General features: G+C 42.7%; 1 protein-coding gene across 2 annotated transcripts in view; it reads left to right on the top strand.

The window, feature by feature from the left end:
* JAG2 (jagged canonical Notch ligand 2) overlaps positions 1 to 25,671 on the top strand; it is a 319,544-nt gene that overhangs the window by 262,841 nt on the left and 31,032 nt on the right. For both annotated transcript variants that reach the window (XM_078660292.1, XM_078660293.1), the window contains 4 exons: positions 3,484 to 3,597; positions 3,850 to 3,966; positions 5,976 to 6,003; positions 6,307 to 6,392. In XM_078660292.1, the coding sequence (XP_078516418.1) occupies positions 3,484 to 3,597; positions 3,850 to 3,966; positions 5,976 to 6,003; positions 6,307 to 6,392 (345 nt within the window). The remainder of the gene's footprint in view (positions 1 to 3,483; positions 3,598 to 3,849; positions 3,967 to 5,975; positions 6,004 to 6,306; positions 6,393 to 25,671) is intronic.

Raw genomic sequence — 25,671 nt, 5'->3', positions numbered from 1 at the left:
GCCACACACCTACACTTAAATATGGAAACATTGTATGGCATGACGTTGCCTTAGGAAATTTAGGGTATAGCAAAAGACAACTACTGACCAAAAATACACAAAAGGAAACATGGCCCCAAAATGGATGGAACAACCCATTAAGCACAATCCACACACAACAGCGTACATTGTACATCGAGATACCAAACTGGAACATAAATATATAAAAAAAACAAATGAGTATAGCTCCGGTGAGCGATATCTCACCCGAGGACTCCTTGGCTGGAATTGTCCAAAAGTTTCGATGAGTGACTTCATAGCAGGATACTTAGTGGGTGACGTGCAGGTAAGTTCTGAAAAGTAGGTCTTGGAATCCTTTGCTTATGGAAACGAAACTTTCAACTTATTTAAAAAGAACCGCTGCAGGAGTTCACCTAATGTTGATAAATCCACCGCCCTTGCGCTAGTATTGGAGAGCAAGAGAATCTGTGACGACTTCATAGTGACTCTGACAGTTTCAGTACAGCTACAAACGGATCCTCAAGACGATATGTCACTCTTGTAACTTTAAAAGTCTTTGGGAAACAACAACTGAAGAGTGATGAAACACGACCAACAGGGCTATTGGACTGATACTGCAGGGCAAGCTGGAGCAGACCGTGAAGAAACTATTTTGCTCTTAAACAAGTCGTAATAGTAGACGGACTCATCCACACAACTTAGACTTGCGCACCTCCTCCATTCAAGATGGCGGCACGTTATCACGTCTGTGCCGGATGGTTCGCAGCATAGGGTTGCACAGCAGCAGTAGGAGGCTGTGGTAAAGAAGACGTCACAGAAGAAAGATGCCGGCACCGCGAGACCGGTAAGGTTGTGTGCGTCATTGATGTGAGCTCGAAGAGCTGAAGACTTGTTTAAAATGCGGCAGTCCAACTGCCATTACTGAAACTGCGTAATGAGTACACCAAAAACAAACAGAAATAAGCCCCAGTCACCGGCAATAATTCAGACCGGCTTGTACAAATACGTCAATAAAAAAAACTTACATTCAGGACATAGTGCCAAAGTTCGTTGCAGTCGCAATTAGAGCAGAAGAAACTTCACATACTTGAAACAACACTCATCGATGTGGACTGGTTGTTGTGAAGAGCATTGCTAGCGCTGGGCAGCTTTGTGACAAAAAATTAAAACGCAGCATAGACATGGGGCGAAAATTGACTCAACAGATGATGGATGTTGTGAAAAAGAGAACTGCTAGTGCCAGGGCACTTCCAGCAGAACAAATACAGCAAGTGTTCACAGGAAGAGAAATGCCCACACTGTAGGAAAAGACACAAGTTCTGCAGTGGTTAAGTTGATGACGAACTGTCAAGACGGACAGGGCAGTCGAAAGGCACAACAGGGTGATCAGGCCTGCTGAGACAGTGGCTCCTGTAGCTGGAGACAGACAGTCTTCAGATGACAGCAGGAAAGCAGTTAGGTCTCTCACAACACAAACGCCCAGGGTACAGGCTGTCCAAGGTGAGAAGGACACTGGTGGGGTTTACTGGGCGTAACTCTGATCTCCAGGAGATAAACTTACTTAAATGTTGAACTGTCCTTGGTTTCCTTATAGTTGAGTTGCAATATTCCTTCTTTGTAGCATAGGTTAGTCCAAATCGTCGCCAAAATGTGGTACACAAACAATGATGCGTAGTCCAGGTGTAGTAGTAGATCCCTCTTTATTTGTAGATAGATAGGTGGCAGATTACAGCATAGGAAGATATAAGGATAAAACCCCACCAGGAGCGAGCTACCAGCTCCTCAGCCTCAGATGACCAACTGACTCTCTAGCCACAGAAAGGGACTCTAACATTCCATGATGTCACAGGACATTCTGATGCAGTGGTAAAGGGGAAAAGATATAGGAAGCATTTACCACACAGTGCCCCCTTTCGAAAAACGGGCTTGGGTGACAACTTGTTGGTGTCTCTATTGGCAGGCCCTGCCTGTCGGCCTTTTGTGGGTGGGACCCCTTAAACCTCTTAAGGGTGGTTTAATCAATAAATGTAACATTTCTTGGGTGCCTGCAGGCCCTCCTCTCGGGTCTCAGTCCCCTGCAGAGAAACAAGGAGTAGTAGTAGGACTGCAGCTGCATGTTTGCTGTCTGTGGGGTCACTAGTACATGATCCGTAGGGAGCAATTCTATTTTTTCCACATATGCACCCAGCCAGGGTCTGTACAGGGCACGTCCTGTCACGCTGCTCAACAGCAAAAGCAGAAGCATGCACGTGTTTGATAATCCAGGCCATAGATACAAACATTTTCTAAGGAGCCGCAAAGTATGGTGTGTGGTGAGCCCCGAGGGCCGCATTTATGATAGAAGGATGGGAGTGGGGCTTTGTGGCTGGTTAAATATTGCAGGATACTTTATTAGATTATTTTACTTTATTTCAGTTAGCTTGTGAATAAATGCTTCCCCATTTATTTAACATCTTTCCGAACGCTTGTCCTCTCTGAAGTAAACTGCAGCCCAGTGTTGCTGTTAACCCGTGGGGGCTGTATGTGAAGTTCAGGAGGCGGCCCCCGGGCCGTACTTTGTGTATCACTGATCCAGGCCATGGTGTTGCTGTTGCCAAACTCATTGAGGTTCTTTGAATCCGGGACGAAAACTTGAGTGATATTACATAATGTGAATCTGCATCCAGAAGTATTGAAACTGTCCTCAGCAGTGAGCGTTTAACTCACCAAACTCTAACTATGTTACCTGTCCTCATTTTACTGGGTGCATTGTTTCACCATAGAGTCTCTCCTTGGCGGATACATAGCGCTGCTTGCTATACAATAATTTAAACATGTCTCTGAACCGCAATCGCCTCACCCAACATCTCCCATAGAAGTAATTTAACACCCACCACCTTTCTAACAGCGTGCCAAGGTATCGGTGGTGGTGTAAGTACTTCACACCTTGTTGGGGGTTTGAAACAGTACAAATGTGACACTATAACACGATTCTGGTCAGTGCAAATAAACCTCTGGTCCCTGCTTTTCCACAGCTTTGAGGGGATAATTGGGGTGCTTCAGTATCCAGGACTGCCACAGCCCATACCTACTTGTCTCTTGCAGTTCACCTTTAAAGAGCACACTGGGTAATATTTCCCCGTCTAAATATCTATCCCAGTTAGTTTCCAATATCCCTTCGTACAGTTCAGGCCTATCTGACTTGAGTCGTGTTAAAAGCTTAAAACCTTTAACTTTTTCTAACCTGAAGGCGATCTCTCGCTGAAATAGTTGTAACCTCCTTGCACGTTTTGTATCCACGGTTGAAGTTCTAAAATCGCAAAGAACTGAAAATCTCTCTAGCTTGTATATTTAGATTCTGACCATTTTTAAGTTATTTTTTTCTTTTTTGTTGTTTTTGCGGTTTGGGGAGAGAACGGAGTTTGTGTTTACGGTTTAAGATAAGTTTAGTGAGAATTTACACAAAAATTTACTTCTATTAACGTTTGTTTTTCGTCCCTTTAGGTGAATATCAGTGCGATGCCAACACCTGCAGCAACGGCGGGACATGCTATGATGCTGGAGACACTTTCCGCTGTTTATGTCCTCCAGGATGGGAGGGAAGCACTTGCAACATAGGTGGGCACTCGAAATACCCTTTTCCTTTAAGTGAAGCCCTGTAAAATGCCTGGCATAAGGGAAACTCGTTAATTAAACTAAAGTATCGCGTTTCTGTACATTGGCTAGTGGAAGCGTGGAATGTTCGCTCCAACACGTTAATTCTGCAGTTGAGCAACTAGAATTTAGCCTTGTGATCCGCAGAGACGGGAATTAAAACTTTTCACCTGTGTTTGAACTATGTTTTGTTGTTTGTGTTTGGTTTAAATCCAGCTAAGAACAGCAGTTGCGCTCCCAACCCCTGCGTGAACGGCGGGACGTGTGTGGGCAACGGAGATTCCTTTTCCTGCGTCTGCAAAGAAGGCTGGGAAGGCCGGACCTGCACACAGAGTAAGACATGACATGACCCCTTTCCCCCATACCTGCCCCCCCGCAACCCTCCTTCCGTGCGGATATGAGCAGCGTCGGGTACAGAACGTGTTTGGGCCATTAGTTCGTATGCCAACATACTTGAGTCATTCTGGGTGGGAGGTAGCTAGAGGGTACGATGGCTCATGTCTAATGAACTAAGATTACATTGTTTTGCAGGCCTCGCGCCTGCCAGCACAAACCTGCACTTCCTCCCTTTATGTGTTCCGTTTTGAGGCTCGTCCCAAACACATTGTTTTATGTTCTTAAGAATAATTTCTACTTGGAACGCTTTTTTTTTTGTTTTGTCTTTAAACCGTAGACTTTGGCAAGGGAGTTTTCCCTACTGCTTCCTGTCAAGAAATTGAGAATTGGCGGTTTTATGTTCTTCTGTACAAGGTTTTATGTATTTGAGCAACATACCAGCGTGATGATTTATCTAGGTGGGGCACAGCATAAATTGCTATTCTGTCAAGAATTAACATGTTTGAATCCGGGCTACATCTGTTCTGCAGTGCTAAGTTTCTTCTTTCATTTAGATATTACATTACGTCTACCTGTTTAAAATTGTTATGGAGTGTTACTCTTTTAAGGAACACTAGATCTTCTAAACCGGATGGGGCTATTATTGCAAAGAAAAAATATTAAGCGTAAAATTCCAATCCAGTAAATTGTGCAGCTGCTTGTGGAAGCCTCCAGCAGCGCGAGCTTGCTCCCAAGAGAATAGAGTTGGACAATTTTAAGACACAAAAGAACAGTGCCATTGTAGGTGTCAGCCACATCCTGCGATTTACGCGTTCGTCTGACATCCCAAAGCGCTTTTTTTGTCTTTGTTATGCAGTACCCTGCTGAGAAAAGGGTTCAGAGGGCAGTCCCCCACTAGTCAATTCAATTCTTTACAAATTTCACCAACATTAAATGCATCTGCAAACACATCATCAGAGTAGGCGAGGGTTTATGTAATGGTGTGTGTGTGTGTGTATGTATATATAAATATATATATATATATATATATATATATATATATATATATATATATATATATATATATATATATATATATATATTGTTTAAGTCAAAACAAGTGCCCTTAAAAGTCTATCTCTCTCTTTGCCAAACAATCACTGATCTAAATAATCTAAAACCAGTCTCCTATGTTTTTTGCTCATTGTTTCAGTTTTTAACTGCAGAACATGTAACAAAATAAAAATAATTTTACTTCCATATAATTGTCTCAAATTATGGCAAACTATGTAAACTAGATAGTGAAATTACACCTCTCAATGAGTTCATTGTTAAAGAGAGCAGTGTATGTTTATCCATAGGTGGAGGAGATTCCATGGTGAATGGACAAGCAGAAAACATTTGAGAGAGAGAAAGAGGGATTCTCTCTCTCTCTGTCTCTCTCTCTCTCTCTCTCTCTCTCCCTCTCTCTCGCTCTCGCGCTCTCTCGCTCTCTCGCTCTCTCTCTCTCTCTCTCTCTCTCTCTCTCTCTCTCTCTCTCTCTCTCTCTCTCTCTCTCTTTTATTAATTCTGGATTACTTAAGCAGAGAGTGGATTGGTTTCAGCTCCTTCTAGATTCTGTGGTGGGCTTGTTTTATACTCCTTGTTCAGCTCAGTTTGACCCAACCCTCTAGAATTTATGTTCCCAAATGTCTAATTCTGGAGCCTTTCTCAGTGAACAGGGCCAGGGTTAATTATAATTGAATTGTAATTGAGTCGGTATACTGCAGCGACTCAGTTTGTTGGGAAAGATTAAGGGTCTTAGTGAATATGGTACGGTGACTCCCGATTCTTTTCATTATGTTAATGAAAACGAATTTCTCTTGCAATATATAGTACTTGTGTGAAAGAGACTTTGTTAGCAATTTCCCAGATAGCTTATCAATTTGTGTATGTATTTTTATTTCTGTTTTTCTGATAACATAAATGATGTTTTTAGATTACATTTATGATTGACAAGCTGATATTTTCCCCCTATTAATTTGCAGATACAAATGACTGCAACCCGCACCCTTGGTAAGTTGCCCAGCACAAATATTACGTGTCCTAAGTTTTGGGCTTTGGGTAATTAATCAGATTTTATATAGCACTTAAACTGATATTTTATTATTTTTCGAGCGTTTAATTTGTTATGGTATCAAACCATCTGAAGTGTTCTGTTATAAATATTGAGGTGTGCGTTTATATGATCTAAATTCAAGCAAACTGAATAGCATGTTGTGCAACGCAATTTGTTTCGGCTTTTACTTATCTTTATCAGGCATGAGATAATTTTTTTAAAATTCATGTGAATAACTTTTATTCTTTTTATTTTTACAGTTACAATGGAGGCATCTGTGTGGACGGTGTGAATTGGTTTCGTTGTGAATGTGCACCAGGCTTTGCTGGCCCCGACTGCAGAATAAGTGAGTACCTGTATTGGATGAAGGGCATGAAAGTTCATGCCACTCTGACCCCCAGAGGCATTGCTGCCCCCTCCCATTGACCTTTCTTGCAATGAACATGGCTAAGTTTGACCTCAAGGGATGAAGGGGAAGAACTAGCCATCTGCACACTGAGTATTTCCTCCCCGTTCGAAATTAGTGTAATACGTTTCTTTTCACACCTCTTTCCCTCTTTTGAAACACTGCGGAATCTCTTAGACACGGTTGCTAGCTTGTGAACGCTCTTTGAATTAGGTTTTTACATGCTTTTACTACTGCTATCATTGACTTGAGGCGCAGTAGCTTAATATGAATTAAGTTATATTGCTGGTTTGCACAAAAGTATTTAAACTACCTTTTAAAGATGACAATGTCAGTGTAGGCTCATTTATACTCACATACTATACTCTTTTTTTCGACTATTGTGCGGGCATCCTGACTCGTACTCCCATTACTGAAAAGCAGAGAAACAGTGGGAGAAAGGCGCCAGGAAAATACGTGTGTGTTAATGTCTTTCTTGTTAGGTTGCATCTTGGATAACTGGCATAGCTCAAGAGGCATGAAGTTCTCTAATTTGGGGGAAGCACTGAGATGGTGCTGACTTTCAAGCAGGAGGGTCTAAATCTTAAAACAGCCAGGAGAAATTTAGAAAGAGTGAGCAGGTAATCCATACTTCTCCGATGACCCGCAGTCCATATAGATAAAAACTGCAATGAACAATGCATCGAGTTTTGAAATCAGTGGGCTTAGAGACGAGCAGCCAGCGCAACTTTTTGTGGGCCTAGGTTAAGTGATCATATTTTTGGGGGCCGCAAAGCAGTTGGTGTAAGTTTCTGATTTTGCTGGACTTTCTTATGCCAAATTGAGTAGAAGGCCTTAATAAAGTGCATTGCCATAATCCACTGTAGACTATAAATTTATTAACTAAGAGCAGAAGTAGAGGAGGCAAACTTTTTTATATGTAGCTAGAGATGATATTCGCTCCTAGTAGTTAATATTGTGCAATGAGTGGCGAGGAAAAGCCCTCACCAAAGGTAAAATGGAAACGATTTAGCAGGAAAAGTAGGAGGGCCATAATTGAGGCTAGCTGGAAGAGTACACATTTGTATTCTTATCCCTAACCAGCGGACCAACTTTTTTACTTGTTTCCCACACAGAGAGGAATCACTAGCAGATTATTTCCCAAAGTATGAGGTCTTGGTGGTGATGAGCAGATCGAAGAAGGAAATAATCTGAATGTCTTTGGCATAAGATTATAAAATGGAACTGAACTCTCTAATAAGCTGGGCAAGAGGTTGGCTATGGGCATTCTATAGGCTGTTTAACAGTCATGATCCCTGTAGAACACCGCATATAATATAAAGCATAGAGCATAAAGGTAACGAAAAATTCTGGGGTCTGCCCTTTAATATATAGCAGAACCACTGAAGTAAAGTTCTTCAAAGTCCTACTGGGGCAATCTGATGATTGGAATCTTATGGTCCACTGTATTGAACATTGAGAAAAGACCAAAGAGGACCAACTCTTTGGTGCTGGTCTTGCTTAAGATGCAGGTCATGGAGAAAAGCTTTCAAAACCAACGCAGTGGTGCTTAGGTGACAAAGTGCAGCTTGCTGGCATCTAGAAAATTAGTCTCTTCAAAGTGGGTTGACAAGCCATTGATATCACTTTTCGGCCTTTTAGCAACCACTGGAAGTAGCAAGAATTCCTGTGTTATAATATCGTTTTTTTTCCTGTTCATAAGTTATTACAGTGGCCTCTTTCTTGGTGCGGGAATAGTTTTAGACTTGCAAAAATCACATGAAACTCATGGTCAGCCTTGAGGGTGGTTTTTATCAGTTGTTGGTCTAGCCCAAAGAATTTAAGATTGATAAGTATATCAAGACATGGTGAAATGAGTACTCTATTCAGAGATGACCCTGAATATAAACTGCTATGCAAGCTGAATCTCATAAAGGTGATTTCCTACTGATGGACAGAGTTTCTAACTCAAACCCCAGAACTTTAAAAAAAAAAAAAGCCGAAGGTTGATTGGGTTTCCCTTCGGAGGGGTTATGGTGTGGCAATTTGGGCTGCTCTGTTCCTATTATGTATGGACGGCTTCTGTCTTGCAGCCCAGTAAAAAAGTCTAGGGTACACCCTGGTGTTCATAGGTCTTTGTGAAGGGGAAATAAACTTCAGTAAAGATTTTATTTTGAATTTTGAACTGACTTTCTCTGAGGTGCTCACTTGAGGGCCATAGATTGACAGACATTTAAAGTAATGTGACAGACCATCACTGCGAACTTCCGGTTTGCATGGAAGGTGGAAAGTTTGTTGAGAAGCCCTCTTTGTTTTTTTATTTTATTTATTTTGACAGTTTTGTATAGCGCGAACAAGACCCTTGCGGGTATCAGAGCGTTTTACAGGGCACATAACGGTGATTGACAAATACATAGGAATACGATGGGTTAAGCGAGTACATACATGGTAAAAATTTTGCGACTAGCACATATCAAGAAGAATATATAAGAAAGTTCAGGTGAATCTGGATAAGAGGATCGCTTTCACTTCTTTTTTGAAGAAAGCAGCGGACGGATTCAATCTTGTTTCTGGAGGGCAGGGCGTTCCAGATCCTGAGGGCCATTCCTGAGAAGGTACGATTGTAAGTTTTTTTTTTTTTTGATAAACGTTGTTGTTTTAGTAGAAGATTATCTGAGCTCCTAGTAGTTCTGCTACCTCCCGATAGTACTAGTTTTTCGTCAAGGTATTTTGGTATTTTTTGGTGCAATGCCTCATGAGTCATGCATGCGATTTTCAACTGGATTCTGGCCTCAAAAGGTAACCAGTTGAGGGCACGGAGGTCAGGGAAATGTGGCAAATTCTTCTGGAGCCTGTGATGAGTCTGGCAGCTGTATTGATTGAGGCTCTTAGCGGAGCAATTTTTGATCTGCGAAGGCCGCAGAGAGCGACACTCCCGTAATCCACTCTGGGAATTACTAGGGTTTGGACTGCCTGTTTAAAGTCATTTGCGGGTACGAATGGTTTCAGTCTTCTTAGTGTGTTCATCTGGAAATTGGCTGCTTTAGTAGCCGCGCTGATGTGTTTCTGCATGTTTAGATTGTTATCCAGAGTTATTCCTAGGGATTTCGCAGACTCAATAATGCGAGGTTGACCATCGAGTGCAGTTAGGTGCTGCATCCATTCGCGGATCGTGACTGTTTGGGGGGAGCGATAAGGAGTTGTTCAGTTTTTTGTGTGTTAAGTTTTAAATGGTTGTTTGCCAGCCAGATTTGTGTTTTATGGAGCGTTGAGTTAATGGACTTGATGTCATCAATAGAGTCGACCTTAATGTAGAGCTGTGTGTCGTCGGCGTACATGTGATACTGAATGTATGAGGAGTTGAGAAGCTCAGTGAGTGGTTCCATAAACAGATTGAAGAGTGTAGGGGAGGATCCCTGGGGTACTCCCATGGTGGCTGGGGTGGGATTGGATAAGGATTGGTTAATCTTGAATCTTTGCGTTCTGTCTTGGAGGAAAGAAGTGAACCAGTTTAACACTGTTCCAGATAGACCCATTCTATGTTTTAAGAGGTCTAGTAAGTTGCTGTTTTTGACTGTATCGAAGGCTGAGGATAAGGCAAGTAGGATTAACAAACGCTTTGTTTTGATCCAATATTTATAAGGTGTCCTCTATGATGTTGGTCATGGCTGATTCGGTACTATGCCCCGATCGAAAGCCTGATTGGAATTGATCTAACAGTTTGAAGTAGTCGATGTGGTTACTAAGCTGCCTGTGGACACATTTTTCGAGCAATGTGGCCAGGATCGATATGGTGGATATAGGGCGATAGTTATTCAAGTTGTCAGTCAGAGAAGAGACATTTAGGTTGTGGTCTGGAGTTTGTGAGTGTGAAACAAGTGGAAGTAGGTTTATTGAGCTAGTGGTTAAGGCAAATAAGACATTTCTCTAACAGTTATTCCATTGAGCACTTCTGCAGACAATATGAAGTTTGGAACAGAGAAAATTCCTGATATTGCTCCTTTTAACGCCTGTGCCCCTGTTTTTTTGGAGAGAGTCCTCACTCCAAGCACTTTGTGTCCTTTAACCCTTTGTCCATCTGCCCTCTCTTTTTCTGGTGCCTCCCCTGCATCTGACTCTCCCCATGCACTGATAGATAGCTTAGAAGAATACACATACTTTACGTATTTTGCACAGGTAGTTTGTGTCAAACATTAAAAATCAGACGCTGTTAACTTATATAATGTGCATTAACTTCTTTTAGCTACATTAAAAAAAGTGTTGCTATTATATAAATTGTTGTTAAGCATCTCAATGTTTGAAAGTCCTAACCATGTACTCTCGAGTCCAGCAGGAGAGATGCAGCCTTCCACCTCTCACCACATCCACTACTGTCCACACACAGTACACTGTGTTGGACAAGTAGTAAAAGCCGGAAGGGAAATTGGATAAGAGTGAAAGCAAAGAAACTGCATATCGCCCCTCTGCTTCTTTACTCTGCTAAGCATGAACATCTGCAGATTGAAATGGCAAATAGGAGATGTCTTGTAATCTTACATGAATGATCTGCGTCTAACTTAAAATGTGAATTGATATGCCTTAAAGATATCTATATATAACAAATGTTGATTCAAAAAGAATAATCTACATGCCCATGGACAAAATGCAACTTAAATCTGCTTGTCCTACAAAGAAATGTCCCCTTGTCCTACCTAGCCCATACATCAATTATATTGACTGGCACGAGAAATAGAACATAATTTTGTTTTAATATAACTGACTAGCTATAGCAATGCTTTGAAAAATGCTTGAAGCAAAACTTAATATTTATTACTGAAACCGAGTGGCATTCTTTGTTCACCCAAAAAAGTTCTGCCACACACTAGTAAGTGCTTCTGGACTTAAGGTACTGCTGTTTGGACATCCTTGTCTACAAGGCAAGTTGCATTCCAATTGCATGGCCATCCATTTTGCAGTCAAAGCAAAAAAAAATATAGAAATTGTGTGCAGTTGGAGAGGCGCGGACTTTCAACAGATTCCTGCGGTATTACTCAAATAGTGGAGGATACATGCAGATATTAGGATGGTGTACACTATTCGTGGCTCAGTGTATCATCCTGTCAGAGACACTGGTCAAATATCACAATTGGAGTGCTGCATTGAAGTACTGTGCCAGCCTCTGCTTCCAAATGATCATCATGTAGTGCTAGAGTTTCATGTTGCCCCGGTTAAGAAGCACACTGTCATGCCAAATTCATGTGTGCTTCAATTAATACATTGCCCTGAATGATGCAGGGAGTGCTTCCCAGCAGTATTGTACAATGGTACACATGCGTGCATATTGATCAGTTATTTTGGGATGTTAAGTAATTGGCATGGCAGTGTGGCTTTAAACAGGAGCAAACATGGAGCTCACAATACATGAAGTTTATTTCGGGCAGTCTATTAACTGGAGCACATGGGAATTTAGCATGGGAAAAATGTGATTCCAAACATTTATTTTTCAAAAATCAAGTCATTCACTACGTGAAAGAAGCAGTTCTCGAATTTGTCATCTGTACCTGAAACACCTTCTACAGACATGCACCCACACACTTCCTGCACAGACACTCACCCTGCATACACCCCCTCCATATGCAGTCCCTGCATATACACCTCCCTGTATAGATAAACATCCCACTTGTAGACAAACGCCAAAAGCCTAGTAGATAGACACAGAGGAAGACGCCCAGCACAGAGATACAGCCAGTGCAGAAACACGCACATTTTTCATTAACACACTGTTAACAAGCACATACCCTTCACATATGAAGATTCTGTTGATACACACATACCCTGCAGATATACACAATGCCCATTTTGAGAAGCAAACAAAAACCTCCAGCAAGCCTAACCTCCAGAAAACCAACCTCCCAATAAGTAGAGGTTGCTGCTTGTAACGAGGGACGACGAAGTAGTTCCACAAAGTGCTGTTATGAGTGTGGCCTGGCCCCCCTGAATGTGGATGAAGATATGGGGGAAGGGTCACACAAAGTCCCTCTCTGCCAGGTGCAGACTGACCAACTAAATCTAACAAAAACTAGATTGGCTAGGCTGCCTTTAAGTTTAGGGGATCAGCATATGCTGATTGATGGTTTCCATCTTGTTGACAGAGATTTGCTGTACTTTATGTTCGCATTCCTCCTTATCAACGTCTTCAAAAAGTAAAATATGGTTCTAAAGCAGCACTGAGCAGTGAACTTTAACTCCTTCCTCCCTATACCATACAAACAAACACAGCCACCTTGCAGATAGCTCTGAGCAAAATATCATCCCCAGATCAATGTTCTTCTATTTTTTCATGGAGTATAGTGTTGTTTGGGACATCTGGCCCTGCCCACTCGAAGCAATACAATCAGCCATGCCCATTTCCTTATCCGATTTTGAACAAAAGCAGTCCGATTGTTTGGATTGAGAAACCGCGAGTGTTACTGACAGGCAGGAAATCACGAACCATAACATGGGCAAAGTCATTCATGTGTCCGCAAAGCCTAACATGCACTGGCTGTCTGATTCTGAAAAGGTTTGCATAATGTGGTCCTAACTTGGAAATAACTGGAGCATAGGCAGTGACCTGCAAGAAATCAGCGGGTTATCAAAAAAGTACAGAAGAAGCCACACATTTTCCAGTCTAAGAAGGAGTCATTCTACAAACAAATGTTAAGAAAACCGCCAGATGAGGAGTTTGTAGAAGGAGAAGGGTTCCAAGGGAGTTGTGACAGAGACGTCCATGAAGACAGGTCTGGATCAATGCCAGACTTTCCGGATAATCACGAGCTATGAAAATTAGTTATTATGAGATTATTTGCATGTACATTTTATTTACGTGATGGTCATAAACTTCTGGTATGGATTTGGCTCTTTGAGAGTTAAGTTGGAGATGATGAACTGTTTAAAGCCCTGTGTTCTTTACTCTAGCAATGTTGTACAAATTGGTATGCCTTCGTAGCGCAGAGTAGTTGGATTTGCTCAGCATAATTATAGTCTTTGGTCTTCGAACTGTATTTTCAGTTCAAATATTATAATTTATTTCCTTTAATCCGCGTGATAGTGATCTCTTGCTACTCTTGGGGTGGAATTCAGCCTAGCTCAAGCAGAAAGAGCCACAATCCCCTTTGTGGCATTTTCCATGCTGTTGTAAGAGGTTGACCAACGATGAAGTCTGCTGCCCATCACTGACAATCTTGGGACATGCACAGACCAGGTGCAGAAACCAAGGTAGAAACAAAAAGATGGAGACATGCCTGATGTTTCTAAGCACAACTGGGGGTAACATAGACAGGTGGCAAGTTATTTCCTAACACAGCTGTGTTTCAATACAGTTTGGACAAATACTGACCTGGAGATCAGCACACTTTCAACTGTCCATGTCTATGCATCTAATCACATTCCTTGCTAGAAATGCAAGGCACATCTAATTGAGGTAGCTAAAGATAGGATCCTTTAAATTTTTGAATGCTAGTTGAGATGGGGGTGGGGTGGGTATCCACATCACTCCCCAGAGGGTTGGAGCTTGGACGTGTTTGATTTCTGAGAGGTAAATATTTTATGTCTTACAGAACTCCGCACTTCTTCTTGCACAGCCTCTTTTTCTCAGAAAGAATGAGAAATGGCAGCTTAGACCTGTTTACAAAAAGCTAGATCACCACGGCATACCAGCAGAAAGCACAGTTTAAAAGTGATGGCTTGACATACTTGCAATAGATTCCTGCTCTGCTGTCCTAACTGAGTATTAATTTGATCTAAACTTAAAGGCCTCCACTTCCTGCTGGTTTATGGACCTCTTGTTTGGGAATTTTTATTGTCGGCCCTGTAAAAAGACACAAAATGTGCTTGCAAAAGGAATTTTGGTGATATTTTCGATCTTGCAGTGGTGCCTTTCCAGTCATCTCGTAAAGACACTTGGGTCTGTCCACACTTCAGCACTGCAAATAATTATAAACAGGGTCCGGATCATTCGAAATCACTCCGTGGGGAAAAAATAAATTGAGGATAGGAGCTTAAGGTGATTGATGAAAGGACCAGCAAGTTAGTCGCATAGGGCATGCTATAAAGGCCCTTTTGTGTTCCACTACCACCTGACAGCATGACCGGCGTGAATGCGACTACATCTCGATTGCTTGAGAGCAGTAACGTTCCACAGCTCTGTCCATTTACTGTGTTTCAATGTTTAGTTCTCCTTTGGACAAAATAGACATTAAATCTTCTTACCCCGCACAGAAGTCCATTCGTCTCGGGCATTGGGCGTTATAAATAGCCCACCCCTAGTATAATCAACTCTGTGTTCTTGATATGAAGCTGACGGTCCTGAACCCAAAATGTGACAAGATATAAGTGACTGCTAACATAAACTCCTCAGCCTTCTTCCCAATAAGTACTTCTTCTAGCTCCACATGTATGTATGCGCCTCCTAATATTGGTTAACTTAAACACCGAATCGTCCTTGGTCCATCTAGAAATTAAAGTATATTGATTAACATTCTTCGATTCCTGTTCTTAACCACTTATGTATTCCTTACTAAATACAATATGTACCTTAAATGCACATTTTATATGTTATATCAAATACTTGATTCTGAAATCCTTTCTGTTCGTTCACAAAAGAATCCAGCTTTCCAATGAATGTTCCCAAAGTCTTGAACTACTAAAGTCTAGGAAGAAAAATAATTCATACTCTAGTTTCCAACTTATCTTGTTATCGAGAATACTTTTCTCAAACAACTGTTTTTCAGCAGGTTCTAGAAATCTTAGTTATCTTTCCAACATGAGTTACAAATTCACAATGCAAGGATGCTTGCCTAGCAAGGACGCTGTGAAGCATGAGGTAAATTAAACTCAAATATTCAAAATGGCAGTCACCATCCTCCAACATAGTGAAAGTTCAGGGATTATTGTGAAATATAGTTCCAGAATATAAATCTCTAGTAAGGAAGCAGAAAAGGATCTATAAAGAAGAATGTTGGAGAACCCTTCTAGAGACAATTGAAAATAAAAATATGAAAGGTTTCTGGAGGTTGATACAGGAAGCCGCAGGAAGGGTGCTGGGTGCTATGAGTTGTGTTGTGGAAGAGGCGGCATGTGTAAACTTTTTAAGTGACCTATATAAAGCAAATAGGACCTCAGACATCGAGATGAATAGACCAACTTGGACGGGGGATATAGGAGGGTTAAAATCTGGTTTCTCTGTAGAGAAAGTAAAAGAAACAATTGAGAAGTTGAATTTATCACGTGCGGCAGGTCCCGATAATCTTCCCGCCGTCCTAATTAAAAATCCGATAGATTGGTGGGCAGGATTTTTATCCCATATGTTTGTTGCAATTCTGGATTCAGGCCACTTCCCCAAATCCTGGAGAGGGGCCATAATTAGACCCTTGTATAAAAAAGGGGAAAAAAAGGACCCCAAAAATTATAGGCTGATTAACTTATTGGACATTGGGGAAAAGGTCTTCTCAAAGATAATCCTTGGCAGCTTAAAAGTCAAGTCAAGTCAAGTCAGAATTTATATAGCGCACTACATACCCGGAGGGTCTCAAGGCGCTTGAGGAAAGGGGGGGAGGATTACTTATCGAATATCCAGGTTTTAAGCTGTTTTCTGAAGGCTAGGTGGTTTTGAGTGAGGCGGAGGTGGATGGGAAGGGAATTCCAGGTTTTGGCCGCCAAGTAGGAGAAGGATTTCCCCCCCATGGTGGCTTTGTGGATGCGCGGAACAGCGGCGAGGGCTTGGTTGGAAGAACGCAGCTGGCGGGTGGGGGGTGTAAAAGGAGAGGCGTGTGTTGAGACAGTCAGGTCCAAGTTCGTAAAGGGCTTTGTGTGCGTGGGTGAGTTATCCTCTTGTTGACGGGGAGCCAGTGAAGGTCTTTCAGGTGAGCGGAAATGTGGTCTGTGCGGGGATGTCTAGTATGAGTCTGGCTGAAGCATTTTGGATGCGTTGGAGTTTTTTCTGCATTTTTGCGGTGGTACCGGCGTAGAGGGTGTTTCCGTAGTCCAGACGGCTTGTAACCAGTGCGTGGGGGACCGTTTTTCTTGTTTCGGTGGGGATCCAGCGAAATGTTTTTTTGAGCATACGTAGGATGTTGAAGCATGATGATGAGACGGCGTTGACTTGTTTGGTCTTCGAGAGTGAGGAGTCCAGGATGATGCCCAGGTTCCTTGCGTGGTCAGTCGGTATGGGAGCTTTTCCTAGGGCCGTTGGCCACCAAGAGTCGTCCCAGGCGGAAGGGGATGTACCTAAGATGAGGACTTCCGTTTTGTCCAAGTTCAGTTTCAGACGGCTGTGCTTCATCCACTCAGCTACTTCTTTCATCCCTTCATGTAGGTTGGTTTTGGCGGTGGTTGGGTCTTTGGTGAGTGAGAGGATTAGCTGAGTGTCATCAGCGTAGGAGATGATGTTGAGGTTGTGTTGACGTGCGATGGTTGCGAGGGGGCTCATGTAGACGTTGAAGAGGGTGGGGCTGAGTGATGATCCTTGCGGGACGCCGCAGATGACTTCGGTGGCCTCTGACTTAAAAGGGGGGAGGCGGACTCTCTGGGTTCTTACAGCGAGGAACGAGATGATCCAGTCCAATGCTTTTCCTTGAATTCCGATGTTTCTGAGGCGTTGTATCAGGGTGCTATGGCAGACTGTGTCGAAGGCTGCAGAGAGGTCAAGGAGGATGAGGGCGACTGTGTCTCCGTTGTCCAGTAGTGTTCGAATGTCGTCTGTTGCTGCGATGAGGGCGGTCTCGGTGCTGTGTTTGGCTCGGAAGCCAGATTGTGAGGAGTCGAGTGATTTGTTAGTTTCGAGGAAGGCGGCGAGCTGATTGTTGATGGCTTTCTCAATGACTTTGGCAGGGAATGGGAGGAGCGAGATGGGGCGGTAGTTTTTGAGTTCGGTGGGGTCAGCTGTGGGTTTCTTCAGAAGGGCGCTGAGTTCGGCGTGTTTCCAGCTTTCTGGGAATGTGGCGGAGTTGAGGGAGCAATTGATGACGTCTCTGAGATGGGGGGCGATAATGGAGTCTGCTTTGTTGAAGATGTGATGGGGGCATGGGTCTGTAGGGGATCCTGAGTGGATGGAGTTCATCAGGCGAATGGTGGCTTCTGTTGTGATTGGGTTCCAGTCGGAAAGGATAATTGGAGGGGGTACAGGTTCGGAGGTGAGAAGGGTGGACTGGTTTACGGGTTGGTTGACAAAGCTGTTGTGAATGTCGGCGATTTTGTCATGGAAGAATGAGGCGAGGGAGTCGCAGAGGATTTGAGAGGGGGTGATGTCGTTTGAGCTGGCGGTGGGGTTGGTGAATTCTTTGATGATGTTGAAAAGTTCCTTGCTGTTGTGGGCGTTGTTGTCTAGCCGGTCTTTGAGTGCTGATTTCTTGGCTGTTCGGATTAGTTGGTGGTGTTTGCGGGTGGCGTTTTTGAAGGCGGCTTGGGTGATGGTGTTTGGGTCTTTTCTCCAAGTTTTCTCAAGGGAGCGACAGAGCTTCTTGGATTTCTTAAGGTCATCGTTGAACCAGGGGGCGTTCTTGCTTCCTTGCTTGATTTGATGTTTTTTCAAGGGTGCTAGTTTGTCGGCGGTTTGGGTTAGCCATTGTGAGAGGTTGATGGCGGCTTGGTTAGGGTTCGTTGAATAGGCAGGGGTTTTTTGAAGAAGCGATGTGGAGATCTGGTCGATGGTGATTTTGTTCCAATTTCTTCGCAGAGTTGGTTGAGGGTGGTTGTGGATCGCGGTCTTATTGTAAATGAAGTGGATGCAACTGTGGTTCATCCAGTGGAGGGGTGTGGTGTGAGTGAAGGAGATGTACTTGCTGGAAGTGAAGATGGGGTCAAGAGTGTGTCCTGCATAGTGTGTGGGGGTGTTAACAAGTTGTTTGAGTCCGAGATTGGCGAGATTGTCCAGAAGGGTGGTAGTGTTACTGTCGTTGCTTTTTTCCAGATGGAAATTGAGGTCTCCCAGTAGAATGTATTCTTCCGAGGGGAGGGCGTGTGGGGTGATGAAGTCAGTGATGTCTTCGCTGAATTTTGTACTGGGTCCTGGTGGCCTGTAGAGGAGGGTGCTTCTGAGTGTGGTCTTGGGGTCGGTGTGGATCTGGAAGTGAAGGTGTTCGGCGATAGCGAGGTTGTCTTCTGAGTTGGTTGAGACGCGGATGGTGATCTTGTGAACGATGGCGATGCCTCCTCCTGTTTTGATGGTGCGGTCCTTACAAATGATTTTGTAGCCGTCCGGGATGGCTATGGCGATGTCTGGAGCTGAAGAGGCATTCATCCAGGTTTCTGAGAAAGAGTTTCTGGTAAAAGAGTGGGCGGAGCGGCAGTCAATAGTTCCAATAGAGCAGGGAGGCTTTAAGGAAGGACATTCCGCGTCTCTTGGGCACAGCCAGAGGTGCAAGCCCAAAAATAAATGGTAGGCACCTGTCATGTCTGATGTATGCCGATGACCTTGTAATAATGGATCAGACTGAGGTGGGGCATCAGTGGAAGCTAAGTGTGTTTAATGATTATTGCACCGCAAAACGACTTACAGTAAATATGGTCAAAACAAAAATTTTGTGTTTGGGAAAGAAGAGGACGAAGTTTAGTTGGCACTTGGGCCAAACTAAACTGGATACTGTAAGCGAATACAAATACCTCGGAATATGGTTTACAAGGACACTGCAGTGGGGCACGCATTTGGAAGCACAGAAATTGAAAGCTCACCTAGCGGTATGTGGACTGAAAAGATTTAACCATAGTTATGGGGATATGTCCCACAAACCTCTATTAGCAGCCTTTAAGGCCATGATCCCCCCGCAGTTCCAATATGGGGCGGAAGTACTCTGCATTGACGGTAAAAGCTTCTGGGACAAAGAGGAGGGGAAATGTTTAAAACCCCTACTGTCTCTACCTGGGTCGGTAATGATCCAGGCAGTCAGACTAGAATTAGGCCTAACCGCATGGAATGTGCAGGTGCAGCAGAACTTCCTCAGATTTTAGAATCTGTTGGGGCAGGGGGAAGTTACAAATGTGTCGCAATGGTGCATGAAAGAAATTCAGACCAGTGAGTTAAAATGGGCCAAGGAAACGAGAAGAAAACTCCTGGCCATCTGCGATCACCTAAATGTGAACATTGACCCTAGGACACTCCAAATTAATGTAATAAAGAGTGTACTTAAAGCGCAGGGTAAAGACACCTAAAGGGTAACAGACCAAGTGTATTTGAAAAGAAGGGCTAAGAATAGGTATTCACCCGATATTTGCAAATAGTGCAATAAAAGCTGCCTTAACGCATTCGGATGGCAAATGTGTTTGTAAATTAGAAAAGAAATGTAATATTTTGCACATTTTATTGGATTGTTACATATTTTTAAATTTACGTAAACAGTTTCTGCGACCGATATTTTTAAAATATGATGTTAAGGAGCGTTCACAAGCACGGGAGCTACTAGTCGATATGGAAAATTTAGATATCGCGATAGCTATCGGGAAATACATGCAGGGTGTGTATAAGTTCCCTGAAAGACTGGAGGCTTAAAAGTACCCAGTAGCTCCATAATCCAAATGAATTCCTGATTTTAAAGAGTGATAAATGTAATTTTTAGGATAATATGACTTTTTTAACTGTTAAGAATATGAATTTGTAAGATGTAAATTTTATATGACGAACTGTGGTTTATAGATCAATGGTCTAAATAAACTTTGTTTTTGACTTGACTTGACTAGTCCCATAGTCTGGTGTCATCATTTAGCGACTTCACCAGACTTGCAATGCCTTTCTCATGCTGTGCTGACTGTTTGCAAACACTGCAAGCCATTATGCTCTTGAGCAGACTAGGCGCGGGTGAGTTTGGAGTATAGCACCTTCGTGCCAGCCGAGTCACCACCAGCGGCGATCCCGGTCTCCATCGCTGCTCCTGACAAAGCTGTGTAATCACCCTGTTCTAAGATTAGGGTCTCTACTTACCTTGAAAGAAATGGACAGTTCAGTGAGCAAGTCAGACTTTGTGAATAATGATGCAGGATTTATTTCTATTATGTGTACCAAACCCCTTCTTTAAACCTCAATACATGTTATCAATGTATGTAAAATAATACCTTTTTTAAGTGTAGACTTTGCATCATGCACCGGAATATTTTGTTGAAATGAGTGTTAAGCTTGCACCTTCATGTTAAACGGGCAACACTGAGGCGTCATTTGGCAGCTGTAGAATTCAAAGCATATCCTTTTTCTCCATCTCACCTACCATTGAGTCAAGATAAACGTGTCTCCACTGTGCTGCTCAGTGATTCGTTTGACAGGTAACTAAGAGGATGGTTCAGTGATTTGCGTGCTCCCTGCTGACATATGTGGTGGTCTGAAGTTCATGAGTTTGAATCCTAGCAGGGCAGGCCAGTCCTTCCACTTCTAATTAATACCAGTAATTGTGTCACAGTAACATATGATAATTATGGTGCTTACAAACCGACATGCCATAAAAAGCACAGTACAATAAAACATAGACAACACAAGCAATGGTAGTACCCACCCTTCTCACGTCAGCCTATGAGACTTTCAAACATCTGCTGAAACATTTACCTTTGCACTACTTTTTACCACACGTCTCATTTACTTTCAAGGCTTTAAGGGCATGTGTTCCCCTATTTAGATTTACCCCATTTCCCCTAGTGGACTGGAACGTTTTTGCACACCATTCTTACAACTTGGCCCTTTTAGGCCTCACCTCCATCCTTGCCCCTCCATTTCGCTCTGGTTACCCAAGGCTTTCAATAGTGCTTATTTTAGATCGACCCTAGTCAGCACACATGCACTGTCTGCAAGAGCTGCTGTATTCACTATAAGGAGTATAATCCCGCCTGCTGCTTACCATAGGTTGACTGCAGCGTTGCTCTTCTTTGTTGCCTCCTCATTGGTTCACCCTCCCACTACTGCGCTTATGTTTGGAGCTCAGGAGCACCGCTCAACGACCTATTAATTCCCCATAATTAGTGCCCATCCGCCTTGATGCAGGAACTATTTCTTCTTTGCCAAGTCCGTTTATGGGCAGTCGCTGTTGGTTTTGTTTTGCTTCAGCTGCACGACTACTGCAGCGTTTCATTATTATAATTAGCAGACTGCAGCGTGCTTCATTAATCAGTGTGACTGCTGCCGCACTTCATTATTATAATTACCCACCAGCCTTTGCGCTTCTTCTTAAATTACAGCGGCGTGTGAGAAAACGTTGTTCTTTAGTGATTATGAACATTACACTGTCGCTAGGGTGGGGTGGGTGGGGTTGGGGGTGGGGGGAGATGTTGCAGCCTCATGAGGGATGACAGATGTAACTCTTGGCATTGACGGCTTTGCTGCTCTCCAGAACTGCTGACAGACTTGTCCGTGGGGCCATTGCACCTCGCTACTACAAGCTAATATTCAAACATAGCTAAAGTGGTATAGGATGCGCAGTCCGCCCTCTACAGTGAGCCCTCGGCATGTTCAATACACCCGTGCTTTATTTCAATCCAGTGCTATTCAAAGATGAACTCTGTTTCCCTACCACGCCCTGTCAAGAATTAATCGACCTGGCAAAAGTGGCTTTACCCTGGTGCTGTAAGGGGACAAGGTAAGATGTCTGCTGTATAGCCATAATTGCGCAGTCTGCTTTCAAGTTTATTTATTTATGTTTTGGAACTCATAACAGAGGTCCACCACCAAACAATGACATTTATACAATTTTCAGCAATTTATAACAAAAAGAAAAAAAGAAATAATACAGAAAACGAATCTAATATATATCCAAGAAACTTTAAAAAAAAAGTTAAAAATTGTACAACAAAACCTCTCATTTGGCGGATTACAAATAGCATCTAAGAAAGCAGGGGCAGACAAGATATTATAAACAAGTAGGTCTCAACCATTTAAGGCGGTGTTGTTTTAAAGCCGGACATACAAATAGTACATGTTTAGCATCCTGTTACAAAAATTGCACATTACTGATGAGCCATACCATTTTGACAATAAATTATTTAAAGGAAGTAAATCCTGCCTCAAAAGGAACAGAAAACGACGTATCCCATGGGGGAGATTCCAGGAAACATAAGGTTGAATAGTCCTAATTTGATAGGAATTAATAACTGGTAGGGGACCTCTTTTTACAGTTAGAGCCTCCTTATCCATTACAAAGCTTAGTTTCCATGAGGCCAATTTTAGAGTCGATTTTAACTGGTATGCAGATAGAGAAAAAAGAGTCGATTCATCTAATTTCAAGAGATCCACTGCTAGTCTAAAATTCTTTATAATTGAGGAGTACTCTTTTAGGGTTCCAAGAAGTTCTTTTTGAATCAGATATCTTAAGGTGCCTGGTTCACCCTTTGCCAAACTGGAAACCCACCGTACTACCCCAGCAATGCCCTGGACCCAAGCACTTCGTATACCAAATTCCAGCCTAAGAGCCGCTATATTACAAGCGGTATTAACCATGCACAAATTCCGTCAAATTTTTCCTTCTGTGGTGTTCAGGAAACCCCATTTCCCCACTTCGAGTAATTCTATACCATATAGTAGGGAGGCCGGGACTTTAGCTCTGAAGACCTCCAACAAATGTCTCTGGCCAGTAGATCTATAAAGGGAGTTTAGACCCTTCCCATGAGCCATTGCCTTCCGAATATTATTAGCTATATGGGCCTTATCACTTAATGTACTAGAAATTATTTTCCCCAGAAAAATATAGGATTGAACCACTTCTAATCCAAGACCCCCTATATTCCAGAAAAAACTCCCATATTTTGGCTTTTTCCTTCCTACAATACACATAACTTTACTCTTGGATACATTTATCCTTAGATGGTGTGTCTCTGCAAATCCGTAGAGTGCTTGCAACCGATTATTCAATCCAATGGGGGTCAAGTCCAAAATTAGTATATCATCTGCATATAACAGACGTACTATCGGTTTGCCCCCCAGAACAGGGGCAATACCATCACTTGACGATAAAGTTTGAGGAAAACAATGATGGGGCCAACAGGCAGCCTTGTTTTAACCCATTGGCAGGCGGGATAGCTTGAGAGAGGCCTCTTTCCCCTCCCAAAAGCACTCTACACCATGTATCGGAATGGAGCTCTTGGACCAAGTCCAAGAGTTCAGCTGGCATACCCAGATCCAATAGTTTTCTCCACAGCAAAGGACGATCAACTTTGTCAAATGCTGTGGAGAAATCTATAAATGCTGCATAAATTCTCCCTCCCCGGATCCTGATGTATTTCTCCGATAAGACTTGCAAAGCGGTCAAATTGTCCATGGTGCCATGCCTTTGTCGAAACCCCGTCTGCTCAAGGAGCAGTATATTATTCTCCACTACCCAATCATTAATTAATTGCAAAAGGCATTTAGCAAAAACTTTGCCAATAGCATCAAGAAGGGCAATTTGTCAGTAATTTTGGGGAGCATTTCTGTCTCCCTTCTTATACAGGGGGACCAGTATGCTACCCTTCCAGGAGGGAGGAATCATGTTATGCAAAAAACAAAACTTAAACACAGGGAAAAGAATCTTACTCCAGATGACACTATTCTGTTTTAAAACAGAAATAGGTAGCTCGTCCGGGCCCATTGCTCCCGACGAACGCATGCCCTTAATAGCTAATTCAGTAATCCTTTCGGAAGGCGGGACAAGGCCGGAATTGTTCTCTTTCGTTCTATCGCGAACGATTACTATTCCATTTCCGGCATACAAATTCAAGATGTATTCTACCCATTTTTGTTCCTCAATCTGGACTGGTAAGGATCTGGATCTTAGACCACAACCTTCCCCAATGAGTGACCAGAATAGTCTAGCTTGGCCGCTAGAAATAGCCTCCTGCAGTTTAATCCGTACTGAGTCCTCGCTTTCCTTTTTTAATTTAATTTTCAGCCTTTTCCTCCTTCTTTTTAATAGAGCCAATCTATGATATCTTAGAGGACAGTGACTCAAATCTTATTCTCTTACAAGTTTATTTATTTCTAAGTTGAGCAACCGAAGGGAAATAGGAAGTTTTTTAGTTTGTTCTTTTTTTAACTTTTTTTTTGCAAGAAGTCAGCTAAGCAAATTAATTCAGAACCCTTTCATCTTGGTTCATAGCTGCTGGCGAACACTCCGGTACTCCTCTGTCCCCTGCAGAACATCTATAGTGTATACATCTCTACACGACGCACAGAAATATAGCATACATCTCTCGTTGGGGAACTCTTTTCTTTGGGCTGGCTGGGGGATTGTGTCTGGATACATGGCTTTGCGCTCTCTGATGGACGGGGATTGTGGCAGTTATGTGGGAGTTGTCCGATTTCACCATGAAATCTCACCTACAACTTTCAGGAAAAAAGAACCAGTACCCAACATGCATATGTGATATTCTGTATGCACGTGAATATTATCTGTTAATGTGCTTGTTTGATTGTGCTTCTGTGTGTGTATGTGTATGTGCATACTTGTCTGTGTATATCAACGTGCGCGCAAAAGCATGCCTATGTGCGTGTGTGATTGTACTTTGATGTGTGCATGTGTGGGTATCTATGTAGGACTGTGTTGGTGCATCCGTATGTATGTGAGTGTACTTTTATATATATGTCCATGCGTCAGCAAGATGGCAAAGCTACTGGCAGGACAATCCAGGCCTGCTGCCATCAGGAGGGCTGCAAGGTTGCTGTCTTGAACTCACCTTCCACAGATTCTAAAGTGTATAAGGAAAGGCCACATACATCCTGAACATGGTCTGTGTTTTGCTTAAAAATTAAAGGTAGCCGCAGAGCTCCGTTGAAAATACAGCTGGTTGTGTGTCCGAATGTGCGCATGTCTGTGTGTGCGTTTGTGTCATTGGCATTTACAATACCAATAGCTCCAACTCGAACAAATGCGAGCCCGATTGCATTTCTAATGCTTGTTTTCTTTTTAGCTTTGAGTATCCAACAAGCAAATTTCAGGTCTCGTGCCAGGCTGCTCTCATATAGACAGTGTATTTTTAAACACGACGTTTAAAGTGCAGTGTGCATCGAGTATTTGTTGACTGATTAAAATCTTTCCGTCTTTAGTGAATGATGGAAGAGCATTTTCTTTTTTAAATTCTGCTATTTCTCGTTGTGTTGCATACACAGACATTCATCTCGTTTTGGGACCTGGGTGGTCATGCAGTTTTCTCTAATGTGATTGTAACACATTTGAAACCTACATGGACGGCCCTTTTATGTCACGGTCTTGTAAATGATGTCATTAACGCAGAGCTTAAACATTATGTTTACATCACTCTGGTGGTGTGATGGGCATCTCTG

This window comes from Lissotriton helveticus, chromosome 9 (genome assembly GCF_964261635.1).
Source record: "Lissotriton helveticus chromosome 9, aLisHel1.1, whole genome shotgun sequence".
Classification (NCBI taxonomy): domain Eukaryota; kingdom Metazoa; phylum Chordata; class Amphibia; order Caudata; family Salamandridae; genus Lissotriton; species Lissotriton helveticus.
Note: the sequence above shows the minus strand (reverse complement) of the source record. Positions and strands in the feature narration are given on the sequence as shown.